A 20,943-nucleotide genomic window follows, 5' to 3' on the forward strand; every position below is an offset into this window, starting at 1 on the left:
ATTAGTGACAGAACGCCTGACTAAGGGGCATGCCGAACGGACCAACTGTGCTTAAGCATACCTGTGAGTACATATTAATTTTAAAGGCTGCTGGGTAGCTTAACCGTCTGGATAGGGGTGGGTTTCAGAATGGATTTACATGAGTTTATATAAGAGCCCGAGTACAGCTGTCTGAATGGAGTCACAACCTGTTCCCGATTCTAGGAGTAGTAGCTAGGTGTGGCTGTCATACCGGTGTTATAGGACACTGCCCCAGTGCCCCATGCCTGCAGCCATAGTCCCAGTTGCAGGAGAATGTGTTGAAGGCTGATAAAAAATGAGCATAGCACAGTTGCTTTTCTGTGGTATTTAAGGAACTATGTTCGCGAGGTGGTGGTTTAGTGTACAGAGATAATGGTCAGCCAGCTGGGGCCACCATAACAACGCCGCATGTGGTCAGGTAAAGCTGTGGCACCTATTCTTTTGAGGTTTTTTTAATCTAAACTAGCGCTCCTATCTGCTCGGAATGTACATTTGTTCGAGGTATTTCCAGTGGATTGCCTCTGCAGCCAGTTTGAAGTTGGGATCACCGTTTTCTATTCCGGATACCTAGTTGTACAGTGAGACGCCTTTCCGTGACTCGCCTTTCCGTGACTCGCTCTTCTAAACAGTAAAATAGATGTCCAGCTGGGCGAGGGGTGGAGCTGGTATGTTAGGTGTATGGGAGTGGGTATGAAACGTGGTCTTAACTTTCCTTATAGACGATATTCTGAGAACACAGGAATGTTCATGTGTTTTTGAGGGAGGCCAGTAAGCTGGACCACCAGACTACTCCATTGGGCGCAGAGTACCTTCGCATTTTTTGTTTCTTGCTCGAACCATGATAGCTTGCCATCAAATACCCAGGTTGTCATAAAAATGAACCCTGGACAGAACACTACCATATATTTTAAAGGTAGACCCAAAGGGGTTCCTACAGTTCAAAATCCTGAATCTTGTTTATTGCTCTTGTCGAGGAGAGCAGTCGAAACCTCCCTGAAGTCCCACCGTTCTGCCTGCTACTCGTCGGAGATTTAAGAGCATGAATTCCTCTTTTGAGCTTTTTTTTTATTGTAAACCTATATTTATATAAATAACTAATTCTGTTCAGGAGGAAACTGGTCCTCATGACTTCTCTAGTCTTCCTCTGAGAAGGTTCTAGTCGGTCCTGGCACGGCGTGTATTGCATAGCATCGCGCATGCTGCCAACTTTTTACAGTTCTAATTAATGGTTTCAATGTTTTGGTTCTCCCGGGTTCACTATAACACAGGGTGGCAGAAGGGGATGGATCAGATGAAGACTGGGAAGGAGAAGGTGACATTTGAGTGGCGGAGATGCAGTGGTGACTGGTGAGGTTTGTGAGTGGTGGGGCTGGGCTTGTTTCGAGGGGAAAGAGATGCACGTTGGCTGCTCCAATGTTGTCAATTAAAATAAGTTTCCCGTGCTATGAGGAATGTAAAATGATTACATTGATGATAAAGAGCACTTTTAGATTTACCAGTGCAATTACTACACAGATCCATACATTCCAATGATTATTTATGCCATGAGATATATCCTTGCCGACGGTTGATGTGGCACAGAGCACCTCCTTCAGTTCCAGGGCAGAAGTGGTATAACAGCCTGCTCTTAAACCGGGTAACAATGTTTGAGTCCCTGCATCAACTGTGATCTTAGGCAGGTTGCTTAAGTTTCCCTGGAAATAGATTCATTAAAATATTTTTTTAAATCCCCAATGCCTCCAAAGGTTATCTTTTCCTGGCATCCCTCAGTCAGCTGTTCAGGGGGAGAACAGAGCGACAACAACCAGATGCTGAATGAGGCCTGCCATTGGTTACTGTGACCACAAATCCTAAGATTCTTTAAATGGCACAGTATAATTGCGTGTGGCTTTTATGTCCCGGGCCAGCGAGCGTGACTCTGCGGATAGATAGATGAACTGAGTCTAGCACGTATGTATATGCATATGTGTATATACATATACATTTACACCGATCAGCCCCTCCCATCCATCACATTTATAGTCCTAAACCAGCATTTGCAATGCAATGGGTCTCGCATTTTAGAAACTTTGACCTATTTGTTTTGTAAATTGCAATGCCTTTTATTATTGCAGGTGTTTTAAACACCTAAATAAAAGGTATTGTCATTTACATCGCCAATAGCTCAAAATCTTGCAATTGCGAGACCTATTGCATTGCAAATGCTTGTTCATTCTCTAGACAGCAAGTTTGGGACTCTGGTACTTTGCCGTTACGGCAAGTCTGATTTGGAGATAGTTTATCCCCATTTGTGGTAGCCAATACAAGCTAAACACAATTGAATAGAATGCGACATTGAGAAATGGCAGCAAGTAAATACTAAGCACTGGCTCAAAAATATTGGCATTCATAATTTGTTGTTGTTGTCTCAGTAGGAAGTCGGCATTTATAACGTTGACCTCTCATTAGAAGATAACAGGTAGAACATATTTATTCATAACCTTGACATCACATTAAGCTCTAACAAAAGGGCAAAATGCCCTCATTAATGTAAGTGCACCTTTTAGAGTGCTTGGCACTTACCAATGGTAAGGCTGTGTTTTTAGTGTAAGCATATTTGTGTAGCACCTTGAGAATTCTGCAGTCAGTCAGTTTGCAGCAGTTCTTTGTAAATGTCGGCATACATGCACATTGCTCTTTCATATCACATGTGTATAGCTATGTGAGCTGGTATGGGTGTATGGCCATAGAGCAGTCCTTCTTTAAAATGTAATGCACTGTAACATTTCTCAGTCACCGTGTGGTGCTCCTTCTTAACCATTTGTACATATGTGCAGAACTCGCCATTGGTCACAGTGCATTGGTTTGTTGCGTGTCCCTACATATTCAACTAGTTCTGTAAGATGCTGCTTTTGCTCTTCTTGAAGTGCTGCTTTATAAACTGCAGCTCACAAACAGAACAGTAAAATACTACTGCTTTTCACTGTACAGTTTTCTTCTAAGGAGTAAGCAGGTACAAGCAGACTGCCCAGAGACGCTGCTGTCCTTATCCATGCCGAGCTCTCAAGTATGAATCTGTGCTCATGCACCAGCATCTGAAAGCTACTGCTGACCTTCGCTTTGCAGGGACCACTCACTTGCACCAAGTTATGGGAGGTCTTGCAATTGGTGCCTTGCTCCTTTTTAAGCCGGACATGCGTATCACTCTGAGAAATCACCCATGCTCTTTAATAAGTGTACGTGGTCATTTGCAGAGATCTGAATTATTTCTGCCAGGCACTGTACAATTCTTCTTTTTTTCCTGATGTAATTTTTTTCTTCTCTCTCTCTTCTTTTTCCAGGTGTCCCTTCCAGTTATCTCATCCAAGCTGTTGTCATGTTCTCTGATCAGGCGGCCAGTAAAGCCTGCAGCCTGCTGGCTCCGCCCACTGAGGAGTCTGCCATTTTTCAAAGGGTATCAGTGAGCAGCTATGTCAACAGCTCTGACATTTTCACTCTGGGAGAACGCAGTTTTACCCGTCAGTATGCTCACATCTACGCTACCCGACTACTTCAAATGAGACCCAGAATGATCGAGCGAGCATGTAAAAAATGGGGTGAGTCATCAAACAGAAAAGTGCCCTTCTTCTATTAAAGGGTGCAATCTGATCAGTGGCTGCTAGCAAACTCTTAGGTCATAAAAGAGATTTTCCCAGACCACAGGTCAAAAAAATCAAGAGTTTATTAAAGATAAGGAGGCAGATATTTTATGGCCACAGGGCTCGAAAATTCCACTCGACCGCTCGCATAGTCGAGGTTAATTTATGCCTTTAAATCTTGTTATCTTGTCACATTTGCTCCGCTTTCGGAGACTGAGGTCAAGTAGGTTGCAGTTAGGTCCAGGACATTTTTAAAGGTACTAGTCCTGCAGGACTAGTACCATTTGTTCGATTTTTCGAGCCCTGTGCCATTTAAAGGAGGGATCACCTTAGTATTGGAGCCTTTTAGGTCTTGTCTACAAGCAGCTTTTATCTGCCTGTAACTGAAAGACCTCTTGTAGACCATACCAAAACTACAGTGGGTTTAGAGCTTGCTCATTGTTTACAATTGGATTCTTATCACTCTTATTTGCTTGCTTCCTATTCAGTGTCTTTCCTTACTCTTCTTGCGTTTGTTCCTCCTGTGGAGCATAGCTTTACCAATTTTTTGATTGCATTACTTGTATCCCTCCAACATTCACATTTAGGGAAATACTTTTTCTTTTTCTTCAAGCACTCCAAGAAAGTGCATGTGTTCTGTTGCTCGTGTTCTGCTTCCTGCAACACCTGTATTCTCCATGTTGCTCTCTTCTTTCCCTTGTGTGCTGCTTCTTTCGTTCAATTGCACACGCTCTGTGTTGATCTCTTCTCACGAAAATTGCCCAATCTTTGCCCCACCATAGCATTTTATTTATATGCCCTAAAGCTTAGAGCTTATCTGTTGATCCCCTACCCACTCCCTGTTGCTTAACCCTCTGCTCTACACCTGCTACTCTCTTGCTCCCACATCCATTGAGGTCCTTCAAATTAAGTACTTTATTTTTAATTTTTTGATGTTTGATGGTGCCGGCAGCTGCATTTGGTACTGGGCCACTCCACTTACAAAAGCTCATTTTTGCGCAACTACATTTTTATTTTTTATTTTACCACTCCAAGCACAGCATCAGCTAAATGCATTTTGCTTTTTACCAATAGTGCACAGCATAAGCAGTAAACATTGGCTAAAAACCCTTCGGTCTAAAAGGTGAAACCAATTTGCTTTGGTGCCCAATGATTCTCAAAGAGAATTCTTCTTACGGCAAGTGGCTGCAGGCATGGCACCGGAGGGTGCAAGACGAAGACTAACGACAGCAGAGGAGAGTGGGATGTAGGGGGTCGTAGGGGAACCATCGGTTCAGCCCACCAAGGCCCATGGCATTTGGGTGCAGAGTTGCCTTTTTACGTCAGAGTCTTCTTACCAAAGCCAGTCGTGGTCAGGGATAGCCTCTGGATTCACGCTGTAGAAATGTTGTGGAGATCAGGAGAGGTCAACCAAAGCTGGACACAAGGTCAGGATGGCTGGGGAGACTTCACTGCAAAAGGTGAGCCACTTGGGCCATGGGCGTCGGGTGCAGAGTGGGCAGAAGACGCGGATCCGCCTGGATATAGAGTTCTTGGAGTAGGTTTCTTCTGGACAGGTCCGCTGTCCACAGGAGATTGGAGTCTTTTTTTTTAAGGCAGCAATCGTCCCAGGGGTTTCAGAAGTTGCTGGCTGCAAGACTGGTTGCAGGTTCGCAGAAGCTGGAAACAGGCCGGTAGGGCTGCGGCCAAGGCAGTCACAGTCTTCGGTCTTCTCTGCAGGATCGTCTTCTTTCTTCTTAGGTCATCGCAGATCTGAGTTCCAGGTCTAGGGGTGGCACCTAAATACTACATTTAGGTGGCATTTTAGGGGAGTAGCAGGTAGGGCACCTTACCTGGGGTGACTATACACTCTATTATGCCACCCTCCTGTGGGAGGGGGACATAGGCCTAGCCCTGATTGGAGAGGTCTCCCCATCTTCAAGATGGCAGGGACTGAAAGTTGTGCTTCACCTCGCCTTTTCCACCTTAGGGGTGGGATTTGCAGAGGTGGAAACACCTCTTATTCTTTTAAAATGTTCCCGCCCAAAGTTGGGGTGTAAACCAGGGGCTGCTGTTTGCTGCCAGCAGCAGAGGCTGGGGGTCACATCACAAAGGCGGCAGGCCTTTGAAGCTCCCCTCTTCAGCACTGGCCCATCCTGGGGGAGGAGGCATGACACCTCTGCCCAGGATCTGCATTGTTTCTGGTCCCAGAGAGCAGGGCTCTCTACCCAGGGGTCCAGAAACATGTCTAGTGGTGGTTGGCTGCCTACAGCCAGTCTGAGACCACACCAGGGTTGGCAGGTTTTCAGGGGGCACCTCTGAGGTGCCCTCTGTGTATATGGTACAATAATGGCATCAGTGTGTGGATTTATTGAAAGGAGCAGTTTGGTACCGAACACTCCTATGTTCAGTGAAGCCATCATAGTGCTGAAGAACTCTAGTTGTCGAGTTTCCAGTCCATGCACTCTCTTTGGCTTCACTGGCACTTACAAAATTTGGAAATGGACTCTAGTATTGTTGGGGCATATCTGCTCATGCAGATATGCCCTCACCAGTGGTATAGTGCACCCTTCCTTAGGGTTGTGAGGCCTGCTAGAGGGGTGACTTATCTATGCCTTTAGGCAGTGCTAGTCGGCATGGCACCCAGGCAGGGTGCCATGTCGACTTGGTTGTTTTCTCCCTCAAAGGGGAATGCAAGCTGCAAAGGCAGTGGCATAGTTCCAGTGATGGGGGGGAGGCTCCTACCAGACCCTCTTCTGCTCCCAGACCCTAGGTGCTCAGAGAACCTTGTCCTTTTACTAGGGACTTGCAGAAGTGCCAAATGGGTATTTGTTTTTAAGGAAGGAGCACTGGCACAGGGGACCTGGTTGGCAGGGACCCTGTGCACTACATTTGAAACCACATCAAAACCAGGCAAAAAGTGGGGGGCTAGGCACTTTCTCGCACTTTCTCTGAGGTGTAGCATCACTATGTCTGCCCTCGTCTTATTGTTCACAACAGTACTGTCTACCAAAGTACAACATACATTATCATACATCAGAACACCTTACATGACATGTAGTTCTACAGTGTTTTATTTTTACCAACATGAATTTTACTCATAGTTTTGACCTCAGAAGGTTGAAAGGCTGAGTAGACATGCAGGTATTCGATACTTTGACCATGAGGTTAAGCACAGATTCCTGCCATGGGTACATTAGTTCAATAAGGCATCGAATCCTGCTGATAACACACTCATGGCACACCCAGCTCAGCCTGCATATGCAACTAACTGGCTATATTGAGCTCAAACAGTGCTTTGGCACCAACCACCCATCACACTTTGGGAGGCTGAATGATTTGTGACCCTAGCAGATATTTTAATTTCAATATGTACCTTTCCTAGTCCTTTCTACGAGACATTGTTTCTGCCAGATACCAGGCATTATATTTGTGAAATAAGAACTTTAGTCATCTTTGTGATACAAGTATTTGTTTAAATGGAGTTAAATCAGTTTTTACATTTGTGTCACTTTTGGGAGACCTGAAAATTTGTGAAAGAAAACATGCAAATAATCCTCCTTTAAACAATTGCCACGCTTTCCGCATCTAAACCACTTCAAATACTGTTAATACTACAGGAACATAACTGCAAAGGCAAGCTCAACAGTGAAGGACAGGTTGTTGGAGACTAGTTACAGGCTTTTTCCTTCCATAGATATTTATAAGTCCCTAGCACTGGATGAGAACAATCCTCTTTCAAAAAAACCAAAAACATTCTATTTTAGCTGGGCCGGTCCATAGCAAACTGCTATCTGGATTGGACCCACATTTCTAGCCGTGCCGTTTTAGTCAAAGGTTAAGGTGCAGTTTCCCCAGACACCTTTCTGCCTAAACAAACTTCTTGCCCATGGCAGCTGTCTCACCAAGCAAAATCTCTGGGATCCTCACCAGAAGCTATGAAGAGCTTCTGTAGTTTATCTTTTCACTATTTTCCAATTCCAGACATCTTTCTTAAGCGTTTTCTTTTAGTGTGGACTTTGGGGTACAATTAAATTCATGTAAGCTATTTAAATCTTTCAAAAGTCAATTCCTTATGAACTTAATATCTTCCTTTGCTGCACCTCATTTGTTGCATAGTTGCTCCATTGTTTTGGTGGATTGCTCAATAATGGAGGATTTGGAAATGTTTCTTTACCAGCCACAATAGTGGTCTTTTCACTTCAGAAAGGGACTCAAGACCTGGCTCTACGACTAGAGACCCCAGCGCCTAAATACTACTAGAGGTGATTAGCCGCACTTACAAATATTGATTGATTGCTACATTTGCAGTGTGAGCTGAATCCAGAGTATTTGCCCACATTAAAATTGAAAGTTGTGTGTTTAGACCACAGTGTGTATTTCTTTCTGTGCCCACATTTCGCCAGAACAAACCTGGTGAAATGTGCATGGGGAAAGCAGACCAAACTAGAAGAATCAGTCCCCATTCACTAATGCAAAACTCATAATTCTGCATTCTCGAATTACCACCTTCTACCATATCTTTACTACTTGGTGAAGAATCACCAATTTGTTTCTTTCAAGCATTTAATAATGAGGTCCTGAGGGTTCTACACATTAGAAACTTAGGGTGTCAACAGAAGTTTGATATCTTTACACAAGCCATGAGGTTTAACGTACATAAGCTCTCTAATATCCAAATCTACATAGGAACCACAGCGAATGAAAGCATTTTGGTTTTAAGTTTAGTGCTGTGTCGTTTCCTAAAAGAGTGTTGTGAGTTCCTTGCAACTCTAAGGGTGCCACAAGAGAATTGAAATGACAGAAGCGGCATTGGCAGTAGCATCATTGTGAGCAAAACAGTGCTGTACATAGACACATTTGAATTGATTGGGCAGTCTGTGATGCATGACAGTTAAACTAAACAAGCATTGGAAATGCAATAGGTCTCGCACCATTAGAGTTAGTGCTTTTAGAATTGTTTATGGGTTTTTTTTGTAAATGTTTAGCATTTTTGTTTCCTGTAGCCAATGCTAAAGTATTACAAATAAAAAAAGCCATAAACATTTCTAAAAGCTCTAACTGAAATGGTCTGAGAACTATTGCACTGTGTGAGGGTGAGTGCGAGTGAGTGTGAGTGAGGGTGAGGGTGAGTGTGAGTGAGGGTGAGGGTGAGTGTGAGTGAGGGTGAGGGTGAGTGTGAGTGAGGGTGAGGGGTTGAGGGTCAGGGTGAGTGAGGGTGAGTGAGGGTGAGTGAGGGTGAGTGAGGGTGAGTGAGGGTGAGTGAGGTGTTGAGGGTGAGTGAGGGTGAGGGTGAGTGAGGGTGAGTGAGGTGTTGAGGGTGAGTGAGGGTGAGGGTGAGTGAGGGGTTTTGGGTGAGGGGGAGTAGTTGAGGCTGAGTGAGAGTGAGGGTGAGTGAGGGGTTGAGGGTGAGGGGTTGAGGGTGGGTGAGGGGTTGAGGGTGGGTGAGGGGTTGAGGGTGAGTGAGGGTGAGGGTGAGTGAGGGTGAGGGGTTGAGGGTGAGTGAGGGTGAGTGAGGGGTTGAGGGTGAGGCGTTGAGGGTGAGTGAGGGGGTGAGTGAGGGTGAGGGTGAGGGTGAGGGTGAGGGTGAGTGTGAGTGAGGGTGAGGGTGAGTGTGAGTGAGGGTGAGGGGTTGAGGGTCAGGGTGAGTGAGGGTGAGTGAGGGTGAGTGAGGGTGAGTGAGGTGTTGAGGGTGAGTGAGGGTGAGGGTGAGTGAGGGGTTTTGGGTGAGTGGGTGAGGGGGAGTAGTTGAGGCTGAGTGAGAGTGAGGGTGAGTGAGGGGTTGAGGGTGAGGGGTTGAGGGTGAGTGAGGGTGAGGGTGAGTGAGGGTGAGGGGTTGAGGGTGAGTGAGGGTGAGTGAGGGGTTGAGGGTGAGGCGTTGAGGGTGAGTGAGGGGGTGAGGGTGAGTGAGGGTGAGGGGTTGAGGGGGAGGGGTCGAGGGGGAGGGGTTGAGGGTGAGTGAGGGTGAGTGAGTGAGAGTGAGGGGTTGAGGGTGAGTGAGTGAGGGTGAGGGGTTGAGGGTGGGTGAGTGAGGGTGAGGGTTTGAGGGTGAGGGTTTGAGGGTGAGGGGTTGAGGGTGAGTGAGTGAGGGTGAGGGGTTGAGGGTGAGGAGTTGGCGATTCTAAGGTGGCCCCTTACTGCAAAACTGGTTGCGGAAATCCTGGTGCATGAGCTGGACTGCTGCTGGGGCGCATTGGTGCTGTTACAAGGGTGTAAGTGCAGCAAAATCACCCGATTGAGCGCTGGGCGCTGCGCATCTAAAATGACGGCAGCGCACTGAGGGGGAGACTTCCACCGGCTGCGGCAACGGGAGATGTGCACTCTGTTTGTGAGCGGCTGGGAGGCGATTCGGCGTGCAGACTCACAGCGGAAAACTGCGGAGGCGGCAGTCCTGGGGGAGAAGTCTGGAGGGCGAGATCGCCTTAACCTTCCTGTGGTGCACTATGCTCCCAAGATGGCAGTTATGGGATGCGGGTGGAGGCCTGATGCCGGCGAAGGTGAGAGGCAGACCGAGGCGGTGAGGCGAGGAGGTGCTGAATGCTGGAGTGGCCGCTGGGACACGCACCTTGCGCCCTGACCTACAGCATTGAGAGGTGAGGTGGCAGCGCTGTACCGATCCTGCTACGCAGCAACAATGGTGTGGAGGCACCGAGGACGGAGGCTGACTGGTGGCTGTGAGGCGTGAGACTGCTGACCGGCGCTGGGTGCTGGTTGAGGAAATCGCAGGCGGCGCAAGATCAACTGAGACACGCCGTCTGACTCTCTGAGGCTCCTTACTGCTGAGCAATACTTGTGGGAAAATAGAAGTGTTTCCCTTTCATAACGGACTTGCTGGGGCTGTATGGCAGAGGGGGAGAGACCACGAAGGCTATGGCGGAGGGAAGAGAGGGGAGGGGGGAGGAGAAATGCGACACGGCGGGAAGGGGAGGGGGCGGAGCGGGTAAAATAAACAACCAAACAAGACGGAGGGAAGAGAGGGGAGGGGGGAGGAGAAATGCGACACGGCGGGAAGGGGAGGGACAACCAAACAAGAAGGAGGGAAGAGAGGGGAGGGGGGAGGAGAAATGCGACACGGCGGGAAGTGGAGGGGGCGGAGCGGGTAAACCAAGACGGACGTGCACGCGCTTTTAAGCTCAATGCGCATGCGCATTGAGCTTAAAAGTCACGGGCACTGCAAGGAATCGCCACGATTCCTTGCAAGTTGGGGAAAGAGTGGATAAGTCCCAATACTCTTGCTTGCTCGATGCGCATGCGCATCGACAGGCGAGGCCTAAAAAGGAGATTGCCTTTGAGAAACCACCCTTTTTCCTTAAAGAAGCTACTCAAATGGAATAAAATGTCCATACAGTTCATCTTCATGAGAGGTAGAGACTCTGTCCCTTAAACAGGTAGCTGACAATGGGTCTTCTAGTAATTTAATAACACTGTAGTGTGAAGTCCTTAATTGCAACGGTGTGCCCTTTCCCGCCCCCATCTTCAGCCTGTCTTATATAGCCTAGCTTTTCATTGTAACACAAAACCATCCACACCAAGGGTCTTGCAACATAGGTTTTTATAAATATTAACGGCTGTCCAGCAAATCAAGTTTTTCACCAGCATCCAGCCAGATTGCGTTCGGGGCCTATTAAGGTTTTGGTCATTTTTTTGTTATGTTAAATTATGTATTTGATTTTTCTCCTTCTTCTATTCCAGGGAGCGATATTGTAGTGAGGAAGTTGTGTGAGCTGCAGGGATCCGAGAAGTGCTGTATTGTGGGTACTTTGTTCAAATCCATGGAGCTGCAGCCGTCTATCCTGAGGGAGATCAGTGAGGAGGTAAGTCCCGCATCCCTCTGGGAACAGGAAAGACCACTTTTCATAGCCATGTCACTCATCGCTGCATTCACAATTATGCATGATTGTAGTGAGCTTGCCAAAGCCATACAAACCTCTTGCTCTTCCACAGTAGAGCTAAAGAATGATGATGGATGGATTCAACCCAGATCTGTGACTGGGGTGAGTGTCTGAAAAGTTTCAGCACTCCGTACTTCATCGCCTTGTGTTTTCTTTGTTCGCCCTAATTTGGCAGGGTATGCCCAGACGTGGGTCCCTTGCTCAATTTGCCACTGGATTCAAGCTAGCCTGGCTGATGAAGGGTGTTAACCAGAAACCGGTCCCAGGATGCTTGGTTCAGGGAAGACCTGGCTTGGCAGTTCGGGCTGTACTGTTCCTATGATGCACATGGTCAATACTGAGTGGTGCTAGTGGAGAAGTGTGGCTCACTGGTTAGATGAGACATACCTGGAAGCAGAGGTCAGCCCGGGACCAGGGTTCAATTCCCGGCTCGGCAGGGTCTTGAGTCCTAAAATGTCCATGGACTCGACAATTCTCGCTCCGGTGCCTACTCGATTCACGGGTTCACACTCTGCGACTCTGGGCAATAGCTTGCTTAATCTCCACAACGGCCCCTCGCGGCAGAATGCCTGGCTTTCACCTTGTGGATACCCTGCCGGGGTATCTCACAGGGGAATACCAGGGCGGGTTCCCTAAGCAAGCGCCTTGATGCCTTCGGGTGATACGTGCGCTATATAAATCGCAATACATTTACATTTACATTTACCCAGAAACCGGTCCCAGGATGCTTGTTTCTGGTTCAGGAATGACCTGGCTTGGCAGTTTGGGCTGGACTGTTCCCATGAGGCACAGGGTCAAGGCTTATTTGCATATAGCTGGGTCTGGACTGAGTTGGAAAGAGAGCTAAAGTAGGATGATGGATTCAACCCAGATCTGTGACTGGGGGTGAGTGTTTGAAAAGTTTCAGCACTCCATCCATCATCTCCTTGTGTTTGCTCTCTTCCACAGTAGAGCAGCAGTTGGCCTGCATGGCATAGCCAGAGCCCTACCAGCCCCTCTATTGTCCTTTATTAATAGCAGTTTGAAGGAGATACTGAATCCATTAGACCCTATACTTTTGGGCTATGCAGGTATTCTACCAAAGGTGCAACACTCTCTTTCTACACTCAGGCAAAATGGGAGGCAGCCTAGTCTAGCCACTGCCTTAATCAACCTTGCCGAAGCATACTGGCAACAATGAAGCCTTTGCCAGGTCTTCTGAGCCTACTTTGTTCCTTTAAAAGTAGCCAGGCAAGACCACAACACCAGTAATCTCTTCATAAACACCCAGACATTACTGGAGAAACATGACTGGGCAAAGGTACAGGCGGTCTGTTTCTAAATAACCAGGCAGTGCCAGTGACATAACATATGTACTGAAAAAGCCTAGCTGCATTTTAAGAGACAATAGCATCAACCTGTCCATGTCAGTCACCTCTCAGCCCTAACGGATTCTTATCTAGCTAGCATTTCCCATGACCTGGCTGACCCAGGGCACAAATCAGCCATTTTGACTGAAACGGAGACCCCAGGACATACAGCAAAAATGTTATAAAAAAGGAACAGTTTTTGGAAAAGTTGATTTTTCAGGAGGACCGTGTCAGATTCAGTGGGCTCTATGATTTTTCTCAGTCCCCACGTGAAAGACTTTACATCATGCGACCATGCTTGCCTAATTATGTGAGAGCATGTTTAACGTGTTGAGTTGCAGTGATATGTATATGGTCATATGCGTGTTTCTAGAAGGTTCACCAATAAAAGTTTAACAGTTAAAAAATATATTTATAAATCTAACTTTTATTTTACTGTAGTTGTGTCAGGTTTCACGGACATTGAGGGAAGGTCGGTTGCTAAGGATTAACACTGTGTGCTTCCTAAAATTGCAGTTCAGCTTGAAGACTGTTTTCTCACTACTCACCCATGTTTTCTGGTCTTTGAAAGTGCAATATTATATAACCCATAGTATTTTTTTACCAAGATATGGAGAAAACACATTTCTAAAATTCCTTTTCCATGCTTATGTTCTACACAGCATAACTTACTGCCACAACCTTCTCGATCAAAGTACATCAGCTCCACAGATGAGTTGATCCTGGAGGATGAGCTGCAGCGCATCAAGCTGGAGGGAAACATAGACATTCAGAAGTTTGTCACAGGTACGTTTTCTAGATGCAAGTGATGCTAATTGGGGCTAGCATGCTTCTTTTCTAACCATCTTGCATCCAGCTCTTGTGGGCTTGACTTAACGAATTTTATAAGCTGCACATGCCCGAAGGTATTTTTTCTGACATATGCCGACTCCTTCACAAGAGGATCAAGTAAATCTGTGCCACTAAAACAGATAATGAAGGTTAGACCCTGTCTAATTTCTGGAGTGCAGACACTTCTATGGAAGAATGCCCTTGACCGGGCAACCAAAATAAAATCCAGTGTTGAATGTTTACTCACTGCCAGTCACTGCCAAGTTAAAATAGTAACTCTGTAATGTACAAGCTAGCAGTCAGTCGGGTGCCTTTCACTCTTTTTTGAGAGGGTACTGAGGTGTGATTGCGTAGTGTTGTGTTGTCTTGAAATGTGGTTTCTCAGCAGAACTTTCAAAAATTGAGTGTGCATGAAGTGCATGGAAGCAGTATCTGGCAGGAAAACACAGCCATTCAAAAAGGTTCATTTTGCCAACACATCTGCAAGTTTATGCATATGGTTTGCTCGGATAACATCTTACGGTGACCCAAAAGGGGTTGGGGTGGAGGGGCTACTGGATTGATTTTGTTGCCATTGTCGCCTCGCTTTTTGCACCATTTCTTACTACTAGATTCTGGTTTTCAACTCTGACAGTGCACGGAGGCCTGCTAACCAGGCCTCAGTGCCAGTGCTCTTTCCCTTACAAGTTTAAATTCTAATTGTAATACATTTGTCAAGGACTTTAGCACCCCTCCAGGTCCTTAGTAAATGGTACCCATGGTTCCTAGGGCATGGGTACTAAAGAGAGTCCCAAGGGCTGCAGCATGTCTCATGCCACCGTAAGGGACCTACATACAAATTACATGTCGACTGCCATTGCAGGCTCTGTTAAATGGTGCAAACCATTCTGAAAACATGACATGGAACACTTACCCTGTGCCATGCCAAAATGCACTGCAGGTACTATATGTAGGTGACAGCTACATCAAGCCTTGGAGCCCTAGGATCTGGTGCATTATAGTATATGTGAGGACATATCTGTATGAGCAGATATGCCCCTGTGATGCCTAGTTCTACTACTAGATATTGCTAGTGCTCAGGAAAGCCATCTTAAGACATGTACTGGGCACTGGTTGTTACGAATTACCCAGCTACATGATAGCTTCAATGAAAATACTGGTGTTTAGTATCAGACACTTTGTCTTAATCTGTACTGATGCCAGTACTAGATTTATTATAATTTGTACTCAGTGGGCACCTTAGAGGTGCCCTCTGAAACTTTGACTAGTCTCAGTGTGTGCTGGCTGACTGGACTTTTCCAGCCTGCCACCACAGATGTGTTTCTGAACGCCTGCCAGGAAGAGTCTTCGCTCTCAGGGGTCAGAAACAATGCCTGCTCCAGAGGACGGTGTTCACACCTCCTCCAGTAGGATGGCTAGTGGTTTGGCATATCAAGGCAAGGGGCTTCAAAGCCCCTGCCTCCTTTGATATGCGACCCTGGCTTCGCCAAGAACTGGGAGTGGCCACCCCCCTGGCTGAAGCCTATTTGGCACCAGAACAGGCAGGAAATTAGCTATGCAAGTAGGAGTGTTGCATCATCAGGCTAGTCCCGACCCTACGGTGGGCTCCTTGATGTGCGCCACAAAAGAAAGGTTCCGCCATCTTGTGTTAGCTAGAATTAGGAACTCTGGGACAGGGTTCGGCCCACTCCCCACAGGAAATGGTCATTTAGGGGGTGTAGTGACACCATGGGTAAGTAGCCCATTGGCTACTACCCTTCACTCCCCTTAACACCACTAAATGTAGTGTTTAGGCACCCCTGAAACCAGGAACTTAGATTCAACTGACTAAAAAAGGACAAAGAAGACCCGAGAACGGTGGACTAGGCGCCAAACCCTGCCTGCTTCTGTCCCGACAATTGCAAATACCCGACTCGTCCTGCACCTGTGCATCCTCTCAAAGCCTTGTGCAGTTGCCCAGGAGGAGGTTACCGAGTGTCCAGGAGGTCAGCCCCGTCGATCCATCAAGTTATCAAATTGCTGATCCACCCTGGAGGTTCCCTGCACCAATACCTGGGTTACTGGAGCCTGTTGCAAGCACCAAGGCTTGTTTGTGTCCATTGCGAACACCATCACTGCCAAAACTTACCTGCACGTTGAGGGAATTCGACAGAGGCCAGCTCCATGCCAGAAGTTGTCTTGCTGTGTTCATTTTTTTATTTATTTTTAATTTTTTTGTTTTAGAGGTTTTCTATAACGCTAGCCAGATCCGAGGGTATCGGAGCGCTTTACAACATGATCTAGAGAAGACAAATGCATGATAATGGCGTGGTGGAAAAATGCAGAAGTGTGGCGAAAGACAGTACAGTTCTGCTTAACGTCAGAGGTGCGTCATTGAGGTAGAGAGGTCTCAGGATCAGAGGAGTAGGATTGTGCTAAATAGGTCGGGAGGTAGTCTCAAAGACCAGGGACCGCAAGTCTAGTGCTGGCGTTGTTTCTTCGCGGTGCTGACCCAAGGGGTGATTGTTCGTGCGGTGTCTGAAGGTTGACCGGTGGGGGCGCGATGTCCGGTGCCTCCCAGCTGGGGGCGTGTGAGTCACGTGATTGCGTTCGGGAAGGCGCGGTTGAGGTAAAGGGCTTTTAGGCAGCTTTTGAATTTTGCAAAGGAGGGGGTGGTTCTGATGTCGACTGGGATGGCGTTCCAAATTTTTGAAGCGTTACCAGCAAAAGAGCGTACTGCAGTCTTTTGTTTACGTGTTTTCGAGGGGATGAGGAGGAAGGCGTTGGAACTCCTGAGGCTTCTTGTTTGACCGGCTTCCTTGAGTTTGGAGGCTAGGTATTCCGGTTTCCCTGTGTGCAGGGCTTTGTGTGTGAGACAGGCAGTTCTGAAGCTGGCTCGCATTTCCACCGGGAGCCATTTTAGATCTCTGAGAGCTGGAGATATATGGTCAAATTTTTTGATTCCGGTGACCATTCTGGCCGCTGCATTGAGGGTGGTTTTGAGAGGGGCTAGGTGTGCGCTAGCTGTGCCGGTGAGGACTGCGTTCCCATAGTCCAGTCTGGACAGCACCAGGGATTGGGTGGCTTGTTTGAGGTTGCTCGGAGGGATGTGGGGTTTGATTTTGTTGAGGAGCTTCAGATTGAGGAAGGCACTCTTTGCGGAGTTCTTGATGTGATTGGTCATGGATAGTTTGGGGTCAAGGGTGATTCCCAATGATTTGACCGAGGATGCCAGTGTGAGATTTCCGTTGAGGGCATCAATTGCTTTCAGCCATTCGACGATTTGCGGGTTTTCTTCCTTGTTTGAGATGAGTAGGATTTCGTTTTTTCACTGATTGAGTTTGAGGTGGTTCTTTGATAGCCATTCTTGGACTTCTCTAAGAGTGTTGTTGAGTCTTAGGATGTCGTTAAAGGAGGAGGTTTCCAAGTAGATTTGAGTATCATCTGCATATAGATGAAAAGGGATGTTTGCTTTTTCAGCATGGAGGTGAGGGGTTCCATGTATATGTTGAACAGTTGAGGGGAGAGAATGGATCCTTGAGGGACACCTCCGTTCACGGGGATGAGCTCAGAAGCAAATGATTTGATTTTTACTCTTTGTGAGCGATTTTGGAAAAAGGAGAACCATTGCAGGACCACTTCGTCTGCACCGACCCTCTCTTTGAGAGCTTTGATGAGAAGACTATGGTTTACAGTGTCAAAGGCTGCTGACCAGTCTAGGAGGATGAGTAGACAGCAGTGGTCTGAGTCGAGGGAGTAGAGGATGTCGTCCATGATGTGTAGGATTGCAGTTTCGATGCTGTAGCCTTTTCTAAAGCCTGATTGGTGATGGTCTAACAAATTAATGTTGTCAATATGTTTGTTCAGTTGACGGAGAACGCATTTTTCTAGGATTTCGGCTAAGAAGGGGAGATCTGAGACAGGTCTGAAGTTGTTCAGGTCGGTGGAGTCTAAGCCAGGTTTCTTCAGAAGAGGAGTGACTTGGCCGACTTTAAGGCAGTCTGGTATGGTGCCCGTTTTTAGGGAGCTGTTTATGATTTCGCACCAGAGTGGAGCCAGGGTGAGTTTTACCTCTTTGACCATTTGAGAGGGAATGGGGTCGAGGTTGTGTGAAGAGGGTTTGAAGGCGGCGATGAGGTTAAGGATCTCTGCTTCTGTGATGGGGTCGAAGGAAGACCAAGTCGTCGGTCGAGTTCTCCCGGTGTTTTCGCTTGAGGTGAGGCAGTCTATGTCGGAGGGCTGGAGGTTAATGTCCAGTGAAAGTTAGATCTTGGAGATTTTTTAGTTAAAGAAGTTGGAGAAGTTGTCACATAGGCTTTAGAGGGTTGAACGCGGGAGTTCACTGGCTTGGATGTTTGTTTTTTGATGATGTCAAAGAGTTCGCTTGGTCTGTTTTTGGCCTTGTCCAGTGTAGTGCGGAAAAAGTTGGATTTTTCATTGCTGTTCTGAGTTCTTCGTAACGGCTGGAGGAGGGGTTCTTTCTCCAGAGACATTCTGCTGCTCTGAGCTGTCTTCTTTCCTCATTTATGTCCTTGTTGAACCAGGATCTGGAAGGGGGTGTTTCTGGGTTTTTTCAGTTTCAAGGGGGCTAGTTCGTCTAGGATCGAGGTCAAGGTAGCGTTGTAGTGAGATGTGAGTTCTTCAGTGGAGAGGCCTTCCGGGGAGATGGGCAGGAGGGAGGATATTTTCTCTTCATACTCCTCTGTGTTGATCTGCGATATGTTTCTCGACCATGTGGGTGGATCAGAACTAGAGGGGCGAGTTATGATCTGTTGATGGAGGTGGAATAGGATAAGGTGATGATCTGACCAGTCGACCGGAAGGATGTGATCTATAGAGATTGCGTCGCGTTGGGCGATGATGGCATCCAGGATTGCTCCTTTGTTGTGGGTTTCTTTTGAGCAGTGCTGGTAGAGGTTGTTGGTATGGAGCACCTCATTTAGGTTTTGTACTGGAACACTGTTCTTATCATTCCAGTGAAGGTTAAGGTCGCCTAGAATGATGTTGTTGGTATCCCGGAGGGAGCAGTGAGCGATTAGGTCTGATAGGTGTTCCGTGAACGTGACGGTGTTGCCTGGGGGGTGGTAAAGGAGGTGGCAGTGCAATAGCTTGTTGTTGGAGGTTTTTATGTTGGCGGTTAGGCATTCGAGGGAGTTGTAACTTGTGTTATCAGTTTCGGCCACTAATAGGTTATTGTTGTGGATAATTGCCACACCTCCGCCTTTTTGGTATATTCTGTTTTTGTTGATGATAGAGAAGCCCGGAGGAACAAGCATATCCAGGATCGGAAGAGAGGAGTCATTGAGCCAGGTCTCGGTGATGAAAGCTATGTCGACATCGTGATTGAGAATGGTTTCTGCCAGCTCTGTAGCGTGTTTCGTGGCGGACCTGCAGTTTATGAGCATGCAGTTAGTGCTGTGGGACTCGTTTTTTGGTTCCGTGGGGATGTTGATGAGGGAGGCTGGAGGCCTGGGTTTTTTTTGGGAAGAGTGTTTGCTTCTGATCCCAGTGATTACCTGGATTGCAGATTGCAGATTGCGGGTCGCTGGTTGGGGGGGGTTAGGTAGTGGAGGCCAGCTCGAGCGCTTCCTCCTGGGACATGGCCTCCATAGCCCTCTTCGGTCTCGGGGCCTGGGCCGAGGGGGGGTGAGTTGGCTGGTTGGGGCAGGCGGTTGAGCGGCCTAAGGTGGGAGTGAGGGGAGGAAGTGCGGCTGGGTTTGGAGATATGGGGGTGAGTTGGCTGTTTGGGGGGCAGGCGGTTGAGCGGCCTAAGGTGGGAGTGAGGGGAGGAAGTGGGGCTAGGGTTGGAGATATGGGGCGGGTCGAGAGTATGGATAGGATAAGATTTAGGCCCTGTATTAAGGTGGTGAGTTGGCTTTCGATGCGTGTGAGGCGGCAGTTCAACTCTTTTTGAAGGGGAGTGGGCTGCCCCTGGGTGTGACCGCTTCGGCGGGGGGGAGCGTTGTTAGAGTTGTGTTGACTGTTATTGTTAGTTAATGTGGTGGTTTGGTTTATGGGGGATGATGTAAGCTGAGAGTGGTCGTGGTGGGGTAGTTTATTTCCCTTGCTAGGAGGAGGGTGACGGGGAAAGGGAGATTCGGGATGTGTATAGTGGTCGTTCGGAACTGAATTGGTGGGGGTCCTCGGAGTGGGATGTTCTTGGAGGTATGGTAGAACAGGTGAGGGGGCCGTGTCGTTGGGGGATTGCAGAGGGGTGGGGACTCGGCGGTGGTTGAGGTAACGGGAGGCGGACTAGAACGAGTGTTCCGTGTGGGGGATTGGCTTCCCCGGTGTGCGGAAGCGGTGGGTCGGGGGGCAGAGTGTGGGTGCTGTTGGTAAGTAGAGAGGGGAAGAGTAGGTCGAAAACCTCAAGGTTGGCATTGTTGGCTTGGATCAGGACTGTGCCGTTAGAGTAGAAGGTTGCTGATCCCGCGGAGCACGGGGGGTGTAGAATGTGAGTTTGCAGCTATGTGTCGTCTTGGTCGTTTTGGTGATGTGGTATCTTTCACTCAGGGCGGTCATCCAATAGGTGGGCCTAATTGTGTGGAATGTGAGGTCCATTTTTATTTGGCCTATGGTGGAACAGTGGTATAGGTCCGCAAAGAGGGATTCAGGGAATTTCCTGATCAGTTTATGTTTGAGGGTTTTTTAGATTTCGGAGAGAGGGTGGGAGGGAGGGTGATTGCGAAGGAGTTATGGCCGTGCTGTTTTATGTAGGGGGAGGAGAGAGGGGTGAGGGTGGTGTCAAATTGGAAGGCATTCTAACTAGGTGATCGTGAGGTTAGTGAGGATAGTGTCTTTAGTGTTATCTTTAGTGGCTATTCTGTGGTGATGTGGCAGGAGCGGCTAGACGTAGTGGGAGGGGGCTGTTAGCAGAGGTTAGGGACAGGTTTGTTGGCGGAGGATGCTCTGTCTATCGGTATGAGTGGGTCGGGTGCGGAGGAATTGCGGTCAGGAGTACCGAAGGAAGAGGACTTGGGTGGGCCACTATAATAGAGTCAAGTTCGAGTGGGCGGTGGATTAGGGACTCCGGTTCAGGAGCAGATAGCTAGGAGAGAGTTCAAGGTTCAGGAGCAGACACCTAGGCGGGGGCGTGGGGGCAGGAGGCAGTCTTTAGGGCTTGATGCGCATCGTGGTTCGCCTGTTCTTACTTCCGGGGGCCCTCCAAGAGGACAGAGTCAGGAGTTCCTAATTAGGCAGTCCTGGTTGGGCCGCCATTTTGAGGTCAGGAGAAGAGAGGAGAGGGCAAATAAGAGATATATGATAGCCTCAAAC

The 20,943-nt window shown here is 47.8% G+C and overlaps 1 protein-coding gene across 1 annotated transcript in view; it reads left to right on the forward strand.

Moving 5' to 3' along the window:
* The window catches only part of POLD2 (DNA polymerase delta 2, accessory subunit), a 78,660-nt gene that overhangs the window by 18,278 nt on the left and 39,439 nt on the right, over positions 1-20,943 (forward strand). The window contains exons 2-4 of the mRNA XM_086943441.1: positions 3,342-3,596; positions 11,310-11,431; positions 13,521-13,644. Coding sequence (XP_086799567.1) covers positions 3,377-3,596; positions 11,310-11,431; positions 13,521-13,644 — 466 coding nt within the window. The 5' untranslated portion in view covers positions 3,342-3,376. The remainder of the gene's footprint in view (positions 1-3,341; positions 3,597-11,309; positions 11,432-13,520; positions 13,645-20,943) is intronic.

The sequence above is a fragment of the Lissotriton vulgaris genome, chromosome 11 (genome assembly GCF_964263255.1).
Source record: "Lissotriton vulgaris chromosome 11, aLisVul1.2, whole genome shotgun sequence".
Classification (NCBI taxonomy): Eukaryota; Metazoa; Chordata; class Amphibia; order Caudata; family Salamandridae; genus Lissotriton; species Lissotriton vulgaris.